The 16997-nt window shown below is 33.6% G+C and overlaps 1 protein-coding gene across 1 annotated transcript in view; it reads right to left on the bottom strand.

Moving 5' to 3' along the window:
- CNTN5 (contactin 5) overlaps positions 1-16997 on the bottom strand; it is a 1390102-nt gene that overhangs the window by 316029 nt on the left and 1057076 nt on the right. Inside the window, exons 10-11 of the mRNA XM_058687390.1 lie at positions 7634-7815; positions 449-585 (exon numbers count right to left, since the gene is read on the bottom strand). Of these exons, the coding sequence (XP_058543373.1) occupies positions 449-585; positions 7634-7815 (319 nt within the window). The remainder of the gene's footprint in view (positions 1-448; positions 586-7633; positions 7816-16997) is intronic.

Consider the following 16997-nt stretch of genomic DNA (forward strand, 5'->3'; position numbering starts at 1 on the left):
CCTCTGACCCTCCCCCATTCATGCTCTGTCTCTGTCTCAAAAATAAAAATAAACGTTAAAAAATTTATTTATAGGGCGCCTGGGTGGCGCAGTCGGTTGAGCGCCCGACTTCAGCCAGGTCACGATCTCGCGGTCCGTGAGTTCGAGCCCCGCGTCAGGCTCTGGGCTGATGGCTCGGAGCCTGGAGCCTGTTTCCGATTCTGTGTCTCCCTCTCTCTCTGCCCCTCCCCCGTTCATGCTCTGTCTCTCTCTGTCCCAAAAATAAATAATAAAGAAAAAAAACATTGAAAAAAATTATTTATAAATACATTTTATTTCTCACTTCACTACATTAGGAGGCATATATAAGAAATGACTTTCAATAAGACAAAAGGAGGATAGTTTGTCATATCCTGTGTGAAATCCTGTTAAAATTACACTGGAACAGATTAACAGTTACCAACAGTACCTGAGGCAAGAGGGAAACTCCATTCTTCAGCCAACGGTATGTGGGTCGGGGTTTTCCAGTAGCCTTACATTCCCATCGGAGAGGGCTCCCACTGTCCAACTGAGTGTCATTCAGTTTTTCTACCCAGTGTGGATAAGCTGTAAGAGTTTAAGGATTAAAGAAGGATGACTTCATTTTTCAAACACTTTACCAAATTCAAAATTCATGTGGAAATATTACTTGCATTAATTTTTTTTTATCAATTCACATAATTGTAGGTATTCAGAAGAAGCACAACATTGCATTGCACACAGAACTCTATTTCCTGTGTAAAAAGATATAGCAGTGATGATATTTTGATAATTTAAAACACTTTTGTAAGCTAGGTCAAGTATATCTTATTTTACCCAACTTACAAGTGGCTACAGTCTCCCCAAGGTATCAGAACTTGTTTAATAGGAAATCAAGTACTTAGAGGCATCCTTTTTTTCCAGACATTGAGGCAGCGTTAGCGCAAGGTGATATAATACAAAAAGACCATTTATTGAATAATTGCTTTGCTTTTTTATTTTTGTTTTTTCTAAAATAAATTGAATTGCATAGGAAAAATAATTTGTTAATTCAAATTTCTCTTGGTGTAAAATTTTTTATATATTTATTAACATTCTTCAAAACTTTTTAAAATCCTTTTTCAAAATTACAACAGAGAAAAACTACTTTATCAAGAAAGAGATAATGTACTTGTTTACAACCTGTAAGACACAAAATAGTGTCTTTCCTCCATTGGATAATTTTTAAAATAAAACTACTGAAAACAAGTGACTCTTTGTCCACAAAAACACTGAAAAAACTGAAACAATAGCTATAAATATTGAACAATTATTTTTCTCTAGCAAATTTTTTGGCATTAACCTATAACATATTTTACTTTGTGACAGTGAGGACTTTGATCACTGATTCATTCACTTCATACTATTTAGTCCTTTCTTGGTCTTAGAAGTTATTAAGGATATAGGAGCATCTATGTCATTTCTTTTTTAGGAGTTTATATTGTGGTAGAGGAAGTCTAACGTCAATGCTATAGGATATGGTAGCACAAGAAAGGAAAGAAGATGTACTAAAGGAAACTGCACTTGAATACTAGAATAGTGGGTCTAAAGGGACAATAGTGGGTCCAAAACCTAAGCAGTTTAAAAGGGAGGAAACAGAGTGAGAGAGAAAGAACTCTCATTTATTAATCGCTAGTCCTAGACACTGAGCTACATTATCAATTAATCCCTGTTACATTGATCCTGAAAACAAACATTTAATTTTATGAATCAGGAAACTTTGGCTCAGAGAGGTTAAAAAAAAATTTACCCAAGGTCACACAATTAATAAGGCATAGAAACCACATTCAAAGTCAGATATTTCTGACTCCAGGCAGCATACAATTATTTCATTCTACTCTGGCAGATTAAAAAATGAATTGGAAGCATTTATTGCATTCTTAGTGTGTTTTGCCTTCTCCTGGTCTCTGAATGGGAATTTTGTTTTCAATAGCTCATTGGTCTTCTAGATAATGACTGTAAGGAGCCTTACTTTGGCATATTCAGAATTTGTAGGCCTTTGAACACATTCTGTGATCCAACATCAACATCTGATTCAATATCATCAGCCTAGGAGCTATCAAGCAAAAATCTTGCCATGGTGAGCTTCAAATATTAGCTTTCATGACTTTCATGCCTGTCTTTTAAAATGAGTCCCTTTTTAGTTATCTCTCATGCATGCTAAAAATGCTGATAGGAATGGTAAGATACAAAAGTAACATTAAACTCTACTTTCTCATTGGGGCTTTCTGTAAACTTTACTACCCTGCTTTGCCAGTCTACTTCATACTATTCATGATCCTTGTAATCCAAGCACACAGGTTTACTGTCTCCCAAGAACACCCTGCATCTTCTTCAAATTGTTAAATCCACCTGGAATGTTCTACTTTTCTTCTTTGTCTCTTTTAATTCTAATAATAATTCAAGTTTGAGTCTAAATCATATAAGGTTTCTTTTTTTAATTTTATTTTTTATTTTTTTTAAATTTACATCCAAATTAGTTAGCATATAGTGCAACAATGATATCAGGAGTAGATTCCTTAGTGCACCTTACCCATTTAGCTCACCCCCCTCCATACAACCCCTCTAGTAACCCTCAATTTGTTCTCCATATTTATGAATCTCTTCTGTTTTGTCCCCCCCGTTTTTATATTATCTTTGTTTCCCTTCACTTATGTTCATCTGTTTTGTCTCTTAAAGTCCTCATATGAGTGAAGTCATATGATTTTTGTCTTTCTCTGACTGACTAATTTCACTTAGCATAATACCCTCCAGTTCCGTCCATGTAGTTGCAAATGGCAAGATTTCATTCTTTTTGATTGCCGCGTAATACTCTGTGGTTATGTATATATACCATATATATATATATGTATACCATATGTATACCATATATACCATATGTATGTGTGTGTGTGTATATATGTATATCTATCTATCTATATATATCTATCTATATAGATATAGATATAGATATGGTGTGTGTATATATATATACACACACCATATGTATGTGTGTGTGTATATATATATATATACACACACACCATATCTATCTATCTATATATATATATATACACACACACATACACCATATATATATATGTTATATACACACACACACACACACACACACACATATATATACACACACACACACACACACACACCATACATATATGTTATATATGGTGTGTGTGTGTGTGTGTGTGTGTGTGTGTATCACATCTTGTTTATCTATTCAGCTGAACAGAATGCTTGATAGGAAAAATAAGAAAACAAAACAAAGCAAATCTTTGTCTTGGAAAAGCTTAATAATCAAATTGTAGACATTGGAAGGCATTAAAATTTGTGAGGGCACTCTCCAGAGATCTTTTAAAAATAAGGAAATCTAGGGGCGCCTGGGTGGCGCAGTCGGTTAAGCGTCCAACTTCAGCCAGGTCACGATCTCGCGGTCCGTGAGTTCGAGCCCCGCGTCAGGCTATGGGCTGATGGCTCGGAGCCTGGAGCCTGTTTCCAATTCTGTGTCTCCCTCTCTCTCTGCCCCTCCCCCGTTCAAGCTCTGTCTCTGTCTGTCCCAAAAATAAATAAAAAACATTAAAAAAAAAAAATTTAAAAATAAGGAAATCTATAATACTACACTACAATGAAAATAAAATTCTATTTCTTATTGGATATTTGGGGAAATTATTAGTTGTGGGGCACATGATACATATTTAAACTCATAGATCACATATCTTTATATAATATTTTTCTCTACACAAAGTACCTCCTGTTGAGATCTCCTTGCATATAAAACTGCTTAAAATTGTTTTAATTTCCTTCTTTCCTTCCTCTTTTCCTCCTATCCTCCTTACTTCTTTCTTCTTTTTGTTTTTTCATTGTTTCTTTTCATCTTAATTGAGAACTTTAACAAATAGGGTTCAATTTATGTTGGAAATATAAAGACTAAAAATTTCTGTGACTAGTAAATTTGTGTGACTAGTCTTTGATTAATCATCAGAAGTTAAAAGACATAGAAATAATCAAAGAAATTATTTCCCCTATAAAACTACCATATGTTACAAAAAGACATATTTAATAGAATACATATGTAGTTTTTTTCTAAGTTTCAATTGTTATTTTTTTCAATTTATTCAATTATGTTTTTTTGTAGTTTAATTTTTTTTCAATTTCATGAATATTGTTACTCGAATGTATTGGTTAAATAACACCTGTAAGTTTACCTTTATTTTTATTATTTTAGTACCATGGACTTTTTGTTGTGTTATTTGTTGCATTATGTTTACAATATAGATCTTTTTTTTTTATTATTATTATTTTTTTTGAGAGAGAGGGAGAGAGCATTGAGGAGGGACAGAGAGAGAGAGAGGGAGAGACAGAATCCCAAGCAGACTCCACACTGTCAGTGCAGAACCTGACATGGGGCTCGATGTCACACACTGCGAGATTATGACCTGAGCTGAAATCAAGAGTCGGAGGCTTAACCAACTGAGTCACCCAAATACCCCTACAGAGTCTTAATTATAAATACCGTGTGGCTTAAATTTATGCCTACAACCTATGTTGGCACTAATTTTGTAATGATTTGACCAAAAACAACAACAACAACAACAACAACAACAACAACAACAAAAACAGAGACTAGAAAGGTTGTCTTAAAACCTTGGCTCTCATCCATTGAGCTAAACAACTAACTGAACATGTAAACATTCCCATAATTACACTTTCACAAAGACAGTGAGAACACAGGAAAAACTATATGTTTTCAGTACTCAGTGAATATTGACCATTTAGGTTAAAGTGTCAGCCTCTACTTTTTTCATTGGGTGAAGATCAGGTTACAGAACTTCCAACAAAAATCCATTCTCCTAAAAGGAGAACATTCCAAATACAAACCATGGATACAGTGAAATATTCATGCATCATGTTATTCTGTATCAACTGTCAGGAGGAAATGCTAGCCAAGATCCTTAAATTCTACAGAGTTTCAGGGGTGAGGAGAAAAGCCCTCATGTCAAAGGCAACAGATTTAAAAGTACAAATTGGGTGACTATGTAATAACCAAGACAGTTCTGGAAGTGAAATAGAGCTTTTTGTTATTGTCCCAGTGCTACAGACATAAACTGGGACTATTTGGGCAAAATCAGGAGCAGCGTAGAAAAACTACCCTAAAAATGGGCTACAGTGAAAGGCCAAATTCTTCCAAGATACCTTCCCAAACTGTCAGATGTTATATACCAGAGTAGCCAGCTAGCCCAGTTTCTTTTTCTAGTCCATAATCTTAATTATTCTCTATTCAAAATGATGCATGTTTTGGGAAGGTCTGTCCTTACCTGGCTGGCCTGCATTGTACATCTAATTGTGCATGACAAGGAGAGTTTACAGTTTGTTTCTTAGTAGTACACTCTCTTACCAGAAGGTAAACCAGTAAAATTGAGTGAAATCAATTTTCTTTCTTTTTTCTTGGAAATAATCATTACTACTATGAATCAAGTACCTGGAATGGAGAGAGGTACAATGGAGTAGTGCCATGTGGGAGGTTCTGTCCTGTACTGTAAATCTAATTATAACTTAGGTGTGAGCCAATTTTCACCACCCAGAAAGATTTGGAAATTTTCCCAAATTGCCTTAAGAGTAACAGTCTCTCCTTGCATTTCTTTGTGTGATTTTGAGTGACAATGCTCTGGTTGAACACTTGTCTTTCAGTATCAGATTTTTATTTGTAGAGAGAAACTGGTATAACTTCACACTTTGAAGTATAAACCAACATAATGTATTTGAATGTTAATTATTGTTCATTGGGGTACAGAAGCAAGAATTTTTACCCCTATGGCTACACAGTTGACTTAATGATGTAGTAAGAAATTGTGAACAGTTTGCTTTGTGAGTTTCATCAAACTATAATACCCATGGCCTAAATAAACAAACCAGTGCTAGTGCTTCAATCTTACAAACTTCTAAATGGCTCTATGTTTTTCTTCAGGATGCTTTCCCCTGTTTAGCCTCTAAAGAAAGGCTTAAAGATATCCTTTGGAAAGCTTTCTCTGATTCATCCCAGTAGATGCAGTAGAATCTGCTCCCACAATCCTTTGCACATGCCTTTATCACTGCAGACAACATGCTCTGTTCTAATGTGGGGTTTGCATTTCATCTAATCTGGTGGACCACGAATTCCTTCAAAGTTCTACTGCTAGTATGTAGAGCAATAATAGGCTTTTAATAAACATTCATTGAATACATGAATGAATGAAATATGTATGGTAGAGTAATAAGGTTGGACTACTGAATTCCTAAAGGAGTTATTAGAGATCAAGAAAGAAAAACCAGTTTAAATTCAGATATTAATGTTTCAAACTGTTCTTTAAGAGTTCCTTTGCAGGGCATTAAGCTTTTTAGGTGAATGGATCTTGAGATACAGTGACAGTTGTAGTTGTTTGGTGGGTTCAGCCAAATAGGCAATTTGGATAGTTTTATATTGAAAGCATTTGAATTTTCTTATATCAATGTTCTAGATTATAGTGTTCCTCTTTGTGTGTATGTGTGTGTGTTTGTGTGTGTGTGTGTGTGTGTGTCTTCATATAGGAAATAAGAATACTATCAATTACCCATTATGTTTAATGTACATTATAAAAGCAAATATGAAAAGTAGATACAACTTATGATCCTCGGAAGTAAAGATGAAATTGTAGATATTTTTTGAAGTAGATTTTCCCAGTTCTTATACACAACCTGGTTGGTTCTTTGGCATTTTTGGATATATAAATGTTTCTATGTTGTAGAGGCTATTTATCATACAGATATATTAATATAGGCCAGGGGTCAGAAAAGTTTTTCTGTAAAGGACCAGATAGTAGATATTTTAGGCTTTGCAAATCAGCTACTTAATTCTGTCTCAACTGCCTCATTCTGCCATAGCAGTGTAAAAGCTGACATAGACAATATGTAAACAAATGGGTGTGGTTGTGTTCCAGTAAAATTTTCTTTTCTTTCTTTTAAAAATGTTTAATGTTGATTCATTTTTTTTGAGAGAGAGAGAGAGACAGAGTGTGAGTCGGGGAGGGACAGAGAGAGAGGGTGACACAGAATCTGAAGCAAGCTCCAGGCTCTAAGTTGTAAGCACAGAGCCTGATGCAGGGCTCAAACTCATGAACCATGAGATCATGACCTGGCCAAAGTCGGACGCTTAACCGACTGAGCCACCCAGGCGCCCCTAAAATTTTATTTTCAAAAAAGTGACATCTGAGGAGGATTTGGTGCATGGGCAATAGATTGAAATTCCTGATTCAGGCCAATGGCAAGAATAAATTAATAAAAGTTACAAGATTTTTAACTTATCAGAGAATGGCTTTGGTGCAAGGAAAACATCTCATTTTTAAGTATAGCCACTCTCTATTCTATACAAAGAACCTGCTATTTCCCCATTCATTTTTAATTTAAACCACTTCTGTGTATAGCATAATTTTACATGATGTTTTACCATGCAAAAATAGTATGATTATAAATTATTACTTGTTTTTTATGTACTACCTAACAAACAATATGTCATTCAAATTAATTTGCATTTTCAATTTGACTCTTGGGAATGACTGGAGCATCATGCTTTGCTGAGACCACTTACTGTATACTTGTAATTGTCCACGGAAGGAGTTTTTTCCACGTGAATTTTCAGCTCTGCACTCATATAGGCCTGCATCATCCAGCTGCACATTGGGTATTTCCAGCACCGCTTGAGATTTCCGCAGACGTGCCTTACTAGGAATATAACCATTAACCTTCATCCATGTGATTGTTGGAACTGGGCTACAATAAAGAGCAAAAATACTGTTAATACACTTTCCATTATTAGGAACATAGATTCTATTATCTGGTAATTTAAGCACTTAATCGGCTGAGTGCAATAAAGTGTAATCACAATTAAAGACCACGTGCTGGTTGATATACTTCACTTTCCATGTGTATTGTCTGGCAAATAGTTAAATTCAAGGAAGATAGTTTCCTTTTCTTTCATATTACAGGAAGGCAATTCAGAGACAATATTTTATACATTTTAAAACATTATGCTTTATTTAAAAAAACATTTTAAGATTGTTTGAATGGCAAAGGTAATTTATGAAATTACAAAAGTAATGTGTGATTATTCCAATATGTTGAACAAATGACTCATGAACTAAATGAACTAAGAACTCTTTTTGTTCCAACCTCTGCAAGTATCTTCTTTTTCAGTGACCAATGCAATTTGTTTGTTATCTCTTACCTTGTCTTAATGATGCATGCATATATATATATATATATATACACACACATATGATTTATTTTTGTTTTGTTTAAAAAAATGTAAGTCATATACTTGATATTTACTAAAAAAATTAAAATCAAGATCAACTCCTGACTAACTCTATTTGATGGCTATATATTATTCCATTATATAAACATATCAGAATTTAATCAACCAGCCCCTATATTTAGACATTAAGTGTAGTCCCAGTTTCTCTCCTTTCCTTTTTATTTTTTCCCACTAAGAAACAATATTGCTACAAACAACTTTGCACATATATCATATACTATAGCTTTTATTTTCTACAGCAGACATTCACAAAAGTGAAATTGATGGATCAAAGGGCACCCACATTTTTCATTTTAATAAGTACTACCAGATTGTTTTTCAATAATATAGTAGCAGTTTCCATATCTATCAGTAATATATGAGGCTGTTACCCCATATCTTTGCAACCATTTTATGTGATCAATCTGTTTAATTTTTGTCAGTATTGAGAGGTAAAAAATGATGTTTTGTTGCTACTTTAATTAATATTTCTCTGAACTCAAATAAGATTGAAACTTTTTAATATTTTTATTGGCTATTTGCATCTACTTTTTTTTGAATTGTTTGCTTATGTTATTTTTCTATTTTTTCTTTCATTTTTCTATTTGCCTATTTGCATTTTTAAAATTTATTTCTTAGAGTTCTTTGTGTATTAGAGCCACTAAGATTTTGTTTCTCAGAAAAATTCTCCCTCAGGTATTATTAGTTTATGGTGGCTTCTACAATACACTTTTATATACAGTTTTAGAAGAAACAAACATATGTATAGTTTCCTTCACAACCTCTAAATTTTTGTTTGTTTAAAAAATTATATGTACACCTAAGTTTATGTCCATATTTTATGCATTGTTACTGCCAGTATTTTGTGTTTTGTTTTTTTTGTTTTTATTTTGAACAGTTTGATCTTTAATCCACCTGGAATATATTCATGTTTTTGGTGTGAGATAGGGAATTATTGCAGCATCATTACAGTAAAACTCCTTTCCCCACAATATTTGGTATATTAAGTTTGTCATATAATTGGTTCTCACATACTTGAATTTGTTTCAGGCTTCTCAGTTCTGTTCCACTGATTTATTTATTACTATCTATATTTAATGCACTTTATGGTTTGGACCCAGTCTACTTTCTCAGTTTTATTTCTCATTATTTCCTTCCATATCTCATGACCCAGAAACATATCTCTGTGTGTTTCCAATTATATCTGTTAAAATCCTACTAATCCTCTGAGGCCCATCCTAAATTCCTCCTCTTCAGTAAAGTCTTTACCAAAGTCTGCAGGGATTTTTTTTTCTGTTAAATAACAAAGTGCTTTGTGTATCTCCTATAACTCACATCTCTTATAACCTTCTACCACAGATTGTAATTGCTAATTATTAGTTTTTTACACTAATTTTTCTTATAGTGGAGATAGCAATGTTCACTAATATAAACAATGCTATGTATTTTGAACACCTTTTTGATTCGTTCCTTAGGAATAAGCGTAGTATTGAAATTTCTGGATTAGAGTTTGACAATTTTTCTTATTTATTTAGGTAGGTACATATATCCAACATCCAGGAGGAATGAACCTTGCATTTTAGAATAATCTTTACATTGGCATGGCATATCATTCTTTTAATATGTATGAGAATTAATTTGTGATTTTTTAAATGAGGATTTTTACATCTATATTCAAAGGTGAGAGTATCTTCAGCTTAATTAGGTTTATTCGTTTGTGTGTGCGCTTACTTTTTAGTGGTTGGTTTGTTTACAAGCTAGTTTTGACAGATTTGGTATCATAGTGATGGACGATAGATAGCTTAGTGAACATGCCAGAATATCCCCCTCTCTCTGATAGCTTAAATAGTAGGGAAATTATATGTTCCTTAGGATACTGATAGCATTTTCAAAAAAAGTTACCTGGGTCGGCCATCATTAGTGGAGTTAGTTTTTTTTTACAATGATTGCAGTTTCTTCTAGGTTTTCTTTAATCGTGTTGGGTTCTATTTATGTCAACTTTGGCAATTCAGGTTTCCCTAGAAAATCAAGTACTCCATCCATAATTTCAACATTTTAGCAATAAGCTGTATAAATAGTGATTTAAAATTATTTAAAAATTCCTCAGTAATGAGTGGTTGCACATTGTAGTAGTAGTTAAATGTGGGATCCATTGCTAGACTTCCTGGGGATAAAAAAGCTCTGGAACTAGAAGTTATTTAACATCTTATTCCTTCAGTTGCCTCAAATGTAAAATATGGTGGAAATAATACAATCTATTTCAGAGAGTAGTTGTGTACATTAATTATTTAAAGAGCTTAGCACTGAGCAAGTGAACAAAAAATATTTGCAATAATATGGCAAGGATGTTTGTATTTACTTTATAATTTTAGTAGTATATGCTGTCATCCCCTGCCCCCAACTTGTTTAGCTTTGCATGTTGGTTAAGAGCATGGAATTCAGGGAATACAATTTAGGTTAAAATACAGTTTGAACACAAAGATGCTATGTGATATTAGGAAAGTTATCTAAGTTAATAAATCTAATTTCTTCATCTGTAAAATGGAGATATTTGCTCCTTAAATGGAAATATATATATTTTTAATTTATTAATGTTTATTTATTTTTGAGAGAGACAGAGACTGAATGTGAGTGGGTTGGGGCAGAGAGAGAGGGAGACACAGAATCCGAAGAAGGCTCCAGGCTCTGAGCTGTCAGCACAGAGCCCAAAGCGGGGCTCGAACTCAGGAGCTGCAAGATCATGACCTAAGCCGAAGTCAGAAGCTCAACCGACTGAACCACCCAGGCGCCCCAAGAATGGAAATATTTTGAGGGCAATGGCATTATCACTCTTGTTCATCAATATGTTCACAGTGTCTCATAAAGTGCTAAGCACATAATTAGTATGTAATAAATTTATGAAATAATGATTCTCATATTATTTTGAGATTTAAGTGAGCTATGTTTTTGTAAATTACTTAGCAAAATACATTTCAAATAGTGAGTACCCAATAAATATTAGATGTATTGATTTTTAAATGATTAGATTTGTCAGAGTTTGTCTATTTTATTGGTCTTTAAAATAAGAATTTTGAGTTTTTACTTTTTTATTTTAATTCAGGAGTTTCCATTTATTTATTTATTCCTCTTTTTTGATCAGTACATTTATATTGTACTTCTAGCTTTTTGAGCTGAATGATCAATATAGTTATTATTTATGGTTAATAATAAAATCATTTAAGGCTGTCTTTTCCTCTGATATCAGACATAGCCACAAGCCATATGTTTTGATAGGTAGAGAGAGTGACTTGTACAGTTTCTGCTTTTTAGAATTTGTTGAGTCAATCTTTATAGCTAAACATAGGATGAATTATTGTGAAAGTTGCATGTCTATAAAAAGGTATATTTTATTTATAATAGAAGTTTAAAATAGCTTTTAGGTATTTTTTAACACTAAATGTGTAAACAAATAAAATAAAGTGTACACAAATAAATAAAGTGTAAAACACTAAAAGTATTATTTTAGTGTTTTCCAAATGTTTAAAGAAAGTTGACTTATGTCACAATAAATCTTCTGTGGAACTTTGTAAAGATAAAATAAGAAACCATGTAATTAAAAAGAAGGAGCGAATAGAGTTAAAATGTCTTAAAGTTCTTTTACTTTGGGGAAGATGGTTAAGATATGAACTCCAGACTTTAGGAATGTATGGTAAAATTAATAGGGTAACTATTAAAAACAGTATAATTTTCCAAACAAATATAACATATAGCAAAAAGTAGGAAGCTCAACCCTTCCCAGAATCCATTCCTTTTTTCTCCTGGGTACATGTTTGCTTTTTTTTCTATGCAAATAGGTATGACCATGATACTGATTTCTGACCATGAAATGTAGTGGAATTATTCCCCAACAAGTCTCTACTCAGTCTTTCCCTGTTGACTAAGTGGATCTTAATGCCCAGGGCAATTTTGGAAGTCAATGGTTGAAATAGCAGAGATTAGGTCTTTAAATGACTGTGTGGAGGAAAGTGTCAAACTACTATTTCACCAGTGCCAATCAAAAATTCTCTTTGGATACTATGTGAATGATATATAAATATTTATCCTTGCTAAGGCCCTAATATTTGAAGATTTATTTATTATACCTACTAGCATTATTTTACTAGCATAGAAATTGGCATAAAAATGTATAACTGTCATAACAAGACATAAAATATTTGGAACAGTCAGGATGAAAGAGATAAGGATCTGGTACTGGGGAATAAGAAAATGAAGATCCTGTTTATGTAGTGGCAAAATATCTGGTAAAACTTATACCTTTGATAGTTTGAAAAGGTCATCCATATGCTTACATAGCCTAGTCAAGGAATTGGAAAATAGAATACTAAAAGTGTGTGTGGATTGTTACCAGCTTTATTTACCAAAATATTAGATAAAAGAGATTAGGTCAGGAAAATACAGGATGGATTGTCAGTAGAATTAATGAGAATAGAAAGACTGCAAAATGTGGGACCCTGGTCAATTAAGTAGATTAATTGCAAAAATGGCCTCTATTCTTAATCACTCTCTATATCCATATCTTTTGATTTCAGTTCAGGTCATGATCTCACAGTTCCTGGGATTGAGCCATGTGTGTGGCTCTGAGCTGACAGTGTGGAGCCTGCTTGGGAATCGTTCTCTTCCTTTCTCTCTCTGCTCCTCCTCCAGTTGAGCACATTTTCTCTCTCTCTCTCTCTTTCTCTCTCTCCCCCCCAAAATAAATACATAAACTTAAAAAATAATTGGAGTTTTGAAGAAAAAAAAGATAGTCTGTTGACAAGTACTTTGAATCTGGGCTGTCTTATGACTTGCTTTGGGTATTAAAATGTAGCTTTACAAAGATTTGTGTGCTTTTGCTCTTTCCCTTGGAAGCTTGCCTTTGCCATGAGAACCATTTAAATTAGCCTTCAGGAGAATGAAAGAGCACATGGAGTACAGCCACATTGTCTAGGCAAAGGACATTCCAGGCTTGCCAACTTCCAATGGACTCTTTAGCTGACATGTTTATAATCTAGTTCAGCTGGTATCAGCCCAGTCTGAGACAAATCTGCAGAAATACACAACCATTTCTGCTTTGTTATAAATAATAAATGGTTATTGATTTAAACTGCCATTTTGGGTTTTTTTTTATGCAGCATTGCTATGGGAATACATAATTGATGCAGTTAGAAAATCTCATTTTTTATAGATCCTAGAGAGTAGGAAATAAGAATAAAAAGACAAAGGGTAACAAGGGGCTATTAAGAATCAATCTCATGGCAAAATTAAGAGTTTTGATATTCTCAACCAAACCTGATGATATCAAGGTAGTTGCCATTATATTGAGGAAAAAGAGGCTTGGGGACTTAATTATTTCCAGCGAATAACTTTAAATGGAGTTACTAGTACATGGAATTGTGTGGAAGCAAACAGATCAGAAGCCAGTTAGATTTTGAGATAACTGCATTGCCAAAGAAACCAAGAGTCTGAGTTTAAAGCAACAACAAAACTTTGAGTATTTGAGTCTTAAAACAAATTTTAGGTTTCCAAATGTAGACCAACAGGAGTTTAAGTTACAAAATTTGAGCCCACAAGGAGGGAATGCTCCTCAACATACATTTCAATTATGGCCATGGAGTAAAACAAGGAAAATGTTAAAGAGTAGAGCCAAGATACTCTGAAGGGTAAACAAGGCAATTTCTTCCAAAGAGTGATATCAGTCTCTGATTAAGAACCCTGTCACACTCCCCCACCCCAACACACACACACACATAAAGGAGAGGGGCTTTAACATGAATGATTTTGCAGAAGAATTTTATATTTGTGACAGACAAGTGGCTAGTTTGATTCTCTTATTCTCTTTTCTGAATGGAATATATTTTCTGGGGCACCGGGGTGGCTCAGTTGGTTAAGCGTCCAAATCTTGGTTTCAGCTCAGGACATGACCTCATGGATTCATTGGTTTGAGTCCTGCATCAGGCTCCATGCTGATGGTGTGGAGCCTGCTTGGGATTCTCTTTCTCCTCTGTTTCTGCCCCTCCCAACTCACGCTGTCCCTGTCTCTCTCAATATAAATAAATAAGCTTAAAAAAGTAATGTATTTTCTCTAGATAACCAATTATTGTTCCACCATTATGTGAGGACACACAATTTATCTTTTAAGTACACAGTTACAGAATCAGGATAATCCATATCTGGCCCTCATAGAGATCTAGAAGACTTGAGGGGATGCAGAGACCAGATGGGATTTGGTTTATTTTTCTTGGGGAAGGGGTGAGTATATTCAATGTGTGGGGAGAATTCAAATGTTCTTCAAAAGGATAGATTGACTAAGTGTTAAAAAAACACATTTCCCTTTCTTCCTTAGTCTAGTCCCTTAGTCAGGGGAATGTGATTGAGTTCTGGCCAATGGAATAAGGAGAGATTAATGTACCAAACATCATTCCGGTACCAAACCCTCCACATGATCCTTCAAATTTCACTTTTCCCTGATGATTGGTAACTCTTGATGAAAAATATATAGGAAAATGTTTTTCTATCCTTACAGGGAAGCAGTGATTTTTTCAATGTTTAAAACATTGCTATTCATAAAAATATTGATACATTTGACTCAATTAGTATTAACAATTTATTTTCATTAAAGGACACAACTAGGGAGAACTTATTTGCCACACAATTTCTAACAAAGACTAATAAATAGATTAAATAAAGAACTCTGACAAATCTGTAAGAAAAGTCAACTTGTAAAAATGAACAAAAGACAAAAGAGGAAGCATATATAATCAAAATGCATTAAATCTTTTTAATAATTGGAAAAATACAAATTTAACCTCAATGAAATTCCATTTCATACCTAACAGATTAGCAAAATCTATATGTCTATATTTATACACACATGTAACAGCACTCCAATGGGTCTAAAGGGTTAACTTGCTTCAAGATAACACACTCCTTACTTGCTGACCTAAACCCTGAATCCATGGCAGATAGATCACTGGCCTTGAGGAGTAAATGTCCAAAACTTTCCTGGGCAGCAGAGATCAGCAAGTCTGTTTGAAGCTGCCTCTGCTTTCTGATTAGCCCAGCCATTTTTTTTTTTTAGCAAACTGTTTTTCTTTTTTCAGGTCATGCAAATGATTTTAATAACCTCCTTTTGTGTATCTGTAGAGTTACTTTCCATTACAGACAGAACAGAGTACTCCTCCACATCATGAAATAAGAACCAGCTCCCCGCCCTTGCACAACTCCAAGGCACTGAGATAAAATTTGCTATCTGACATCAACAAGTCTGTATGCAATCAAGAAATGTTGCAGACCACTGCACTCCCTTTACTGACTAGCTACCCTAAACCCCTTTGAAAACCTCAGGCATCCACCTTCTCCCCAGGTAGCCTGCCTCCTGAGTAAAGATCAAATTCCTTTCTGGTCAAAACTTGTCTCTTGAATATTGGCTTTTCCAGAAACAAGCAGCTGAACTTGGGATTTAGTAACACTCACAAACACACACACACACATACACACACCACGATTTAAAATAGAATTCTTGCAAAGAGTATATTATAAGGTCTTGCTTTTTATCCAGTGTGACATTGTGTCCCTTTGGTGTATCTTAGTGAATTTACATTTCATATAATTATCTGCAAAAAGTGTAGATTTATGAGCTTGCTGTCTATCCCATCAGTTTTTTTTATTCCTTTTTTCCCTTCTTTTCCTTGTTTTCTGTTTATTATTATTATTATTGTAGTATTTCATTAAATTCCTCTACTGGTTTTTAGGTATAGCTGTTTTATGTGTGCATCATTGTTGTAAGGCTTGCAATATTTGCCTGACAGCATTACACTAACATGTCTCGCTTCCCATCCTTTGTGCTATACTTATCCTGCACATTATTTCTATATACTTTATAAACCCTCTGATACATTGTTATTATTTTTACTTTAGAGAAAAAGTGGAAATTAGAATATTGAGAAACTAAAAAGTAAATATATTTTATATTTGCACATATTTATATCTATATCTATCTACATTATCTATTTATATCTATATCCATATCTATCTATATCTATACCTATATCTATATCATCTATATATATACCATCTCTCTGTATATCTAACATTTCTTGCTCTTCATTCCTTTGTGGGATCCTATAATTAGATTATGATGTATTTTTCTTTGTGTTTAAATTTCTTGTGTTTCATTGAACTTTGGGAGTATGTGAGGTTATGTTTTTCAATAATGTGATAAGTTTTGGTCACAAACTTTTTTTTTTTTTGCTTGTCTACCCCTGTCTTCTGAAATTTTTATATACATTAGATGATTTAATTATTATCTCACAGATCTTTAGCATAATTTAGTTTTTTGCTCTCTATATACTGTATTTTGTATTTTATTTTTGTTTCATCTTCAAGTTCATTCATCTATTCTTCTACAGTATCTAATATGCTATTAAGCCTATCAAATGCAATTTTCATATGAAAATAATCACTTTTGGCTTGATATTATTTTCTTAAATCTAGATTTCTATATTTTCTCAAAAAATACAAAATTACTAAATACTTTTCATGGCATCTTTTTCTTCCATCTTTAATCTTTATATCACTTCTACATTAGTTTGTGTCTAGGGGCTTGGTAAATAGAATTATAGCTGGCAGTTATTTTTTTTTT

This window comes from Neofelis nebulosa, chromosome 10, assembly GCF_028018385.1.
Source record: "Neofelis nebulosa isolate mNeoNeb1 chromosome 10, mNeoNeb1.pri, whole genome shotgun sequence".
In the NCBI taxonomy this organism is placed as follows: Eukaryota; Metazoa; Chordata; class Mammalia; order Carnivora; family Felidae; genus Neofelis; species Neofelis nebulosa.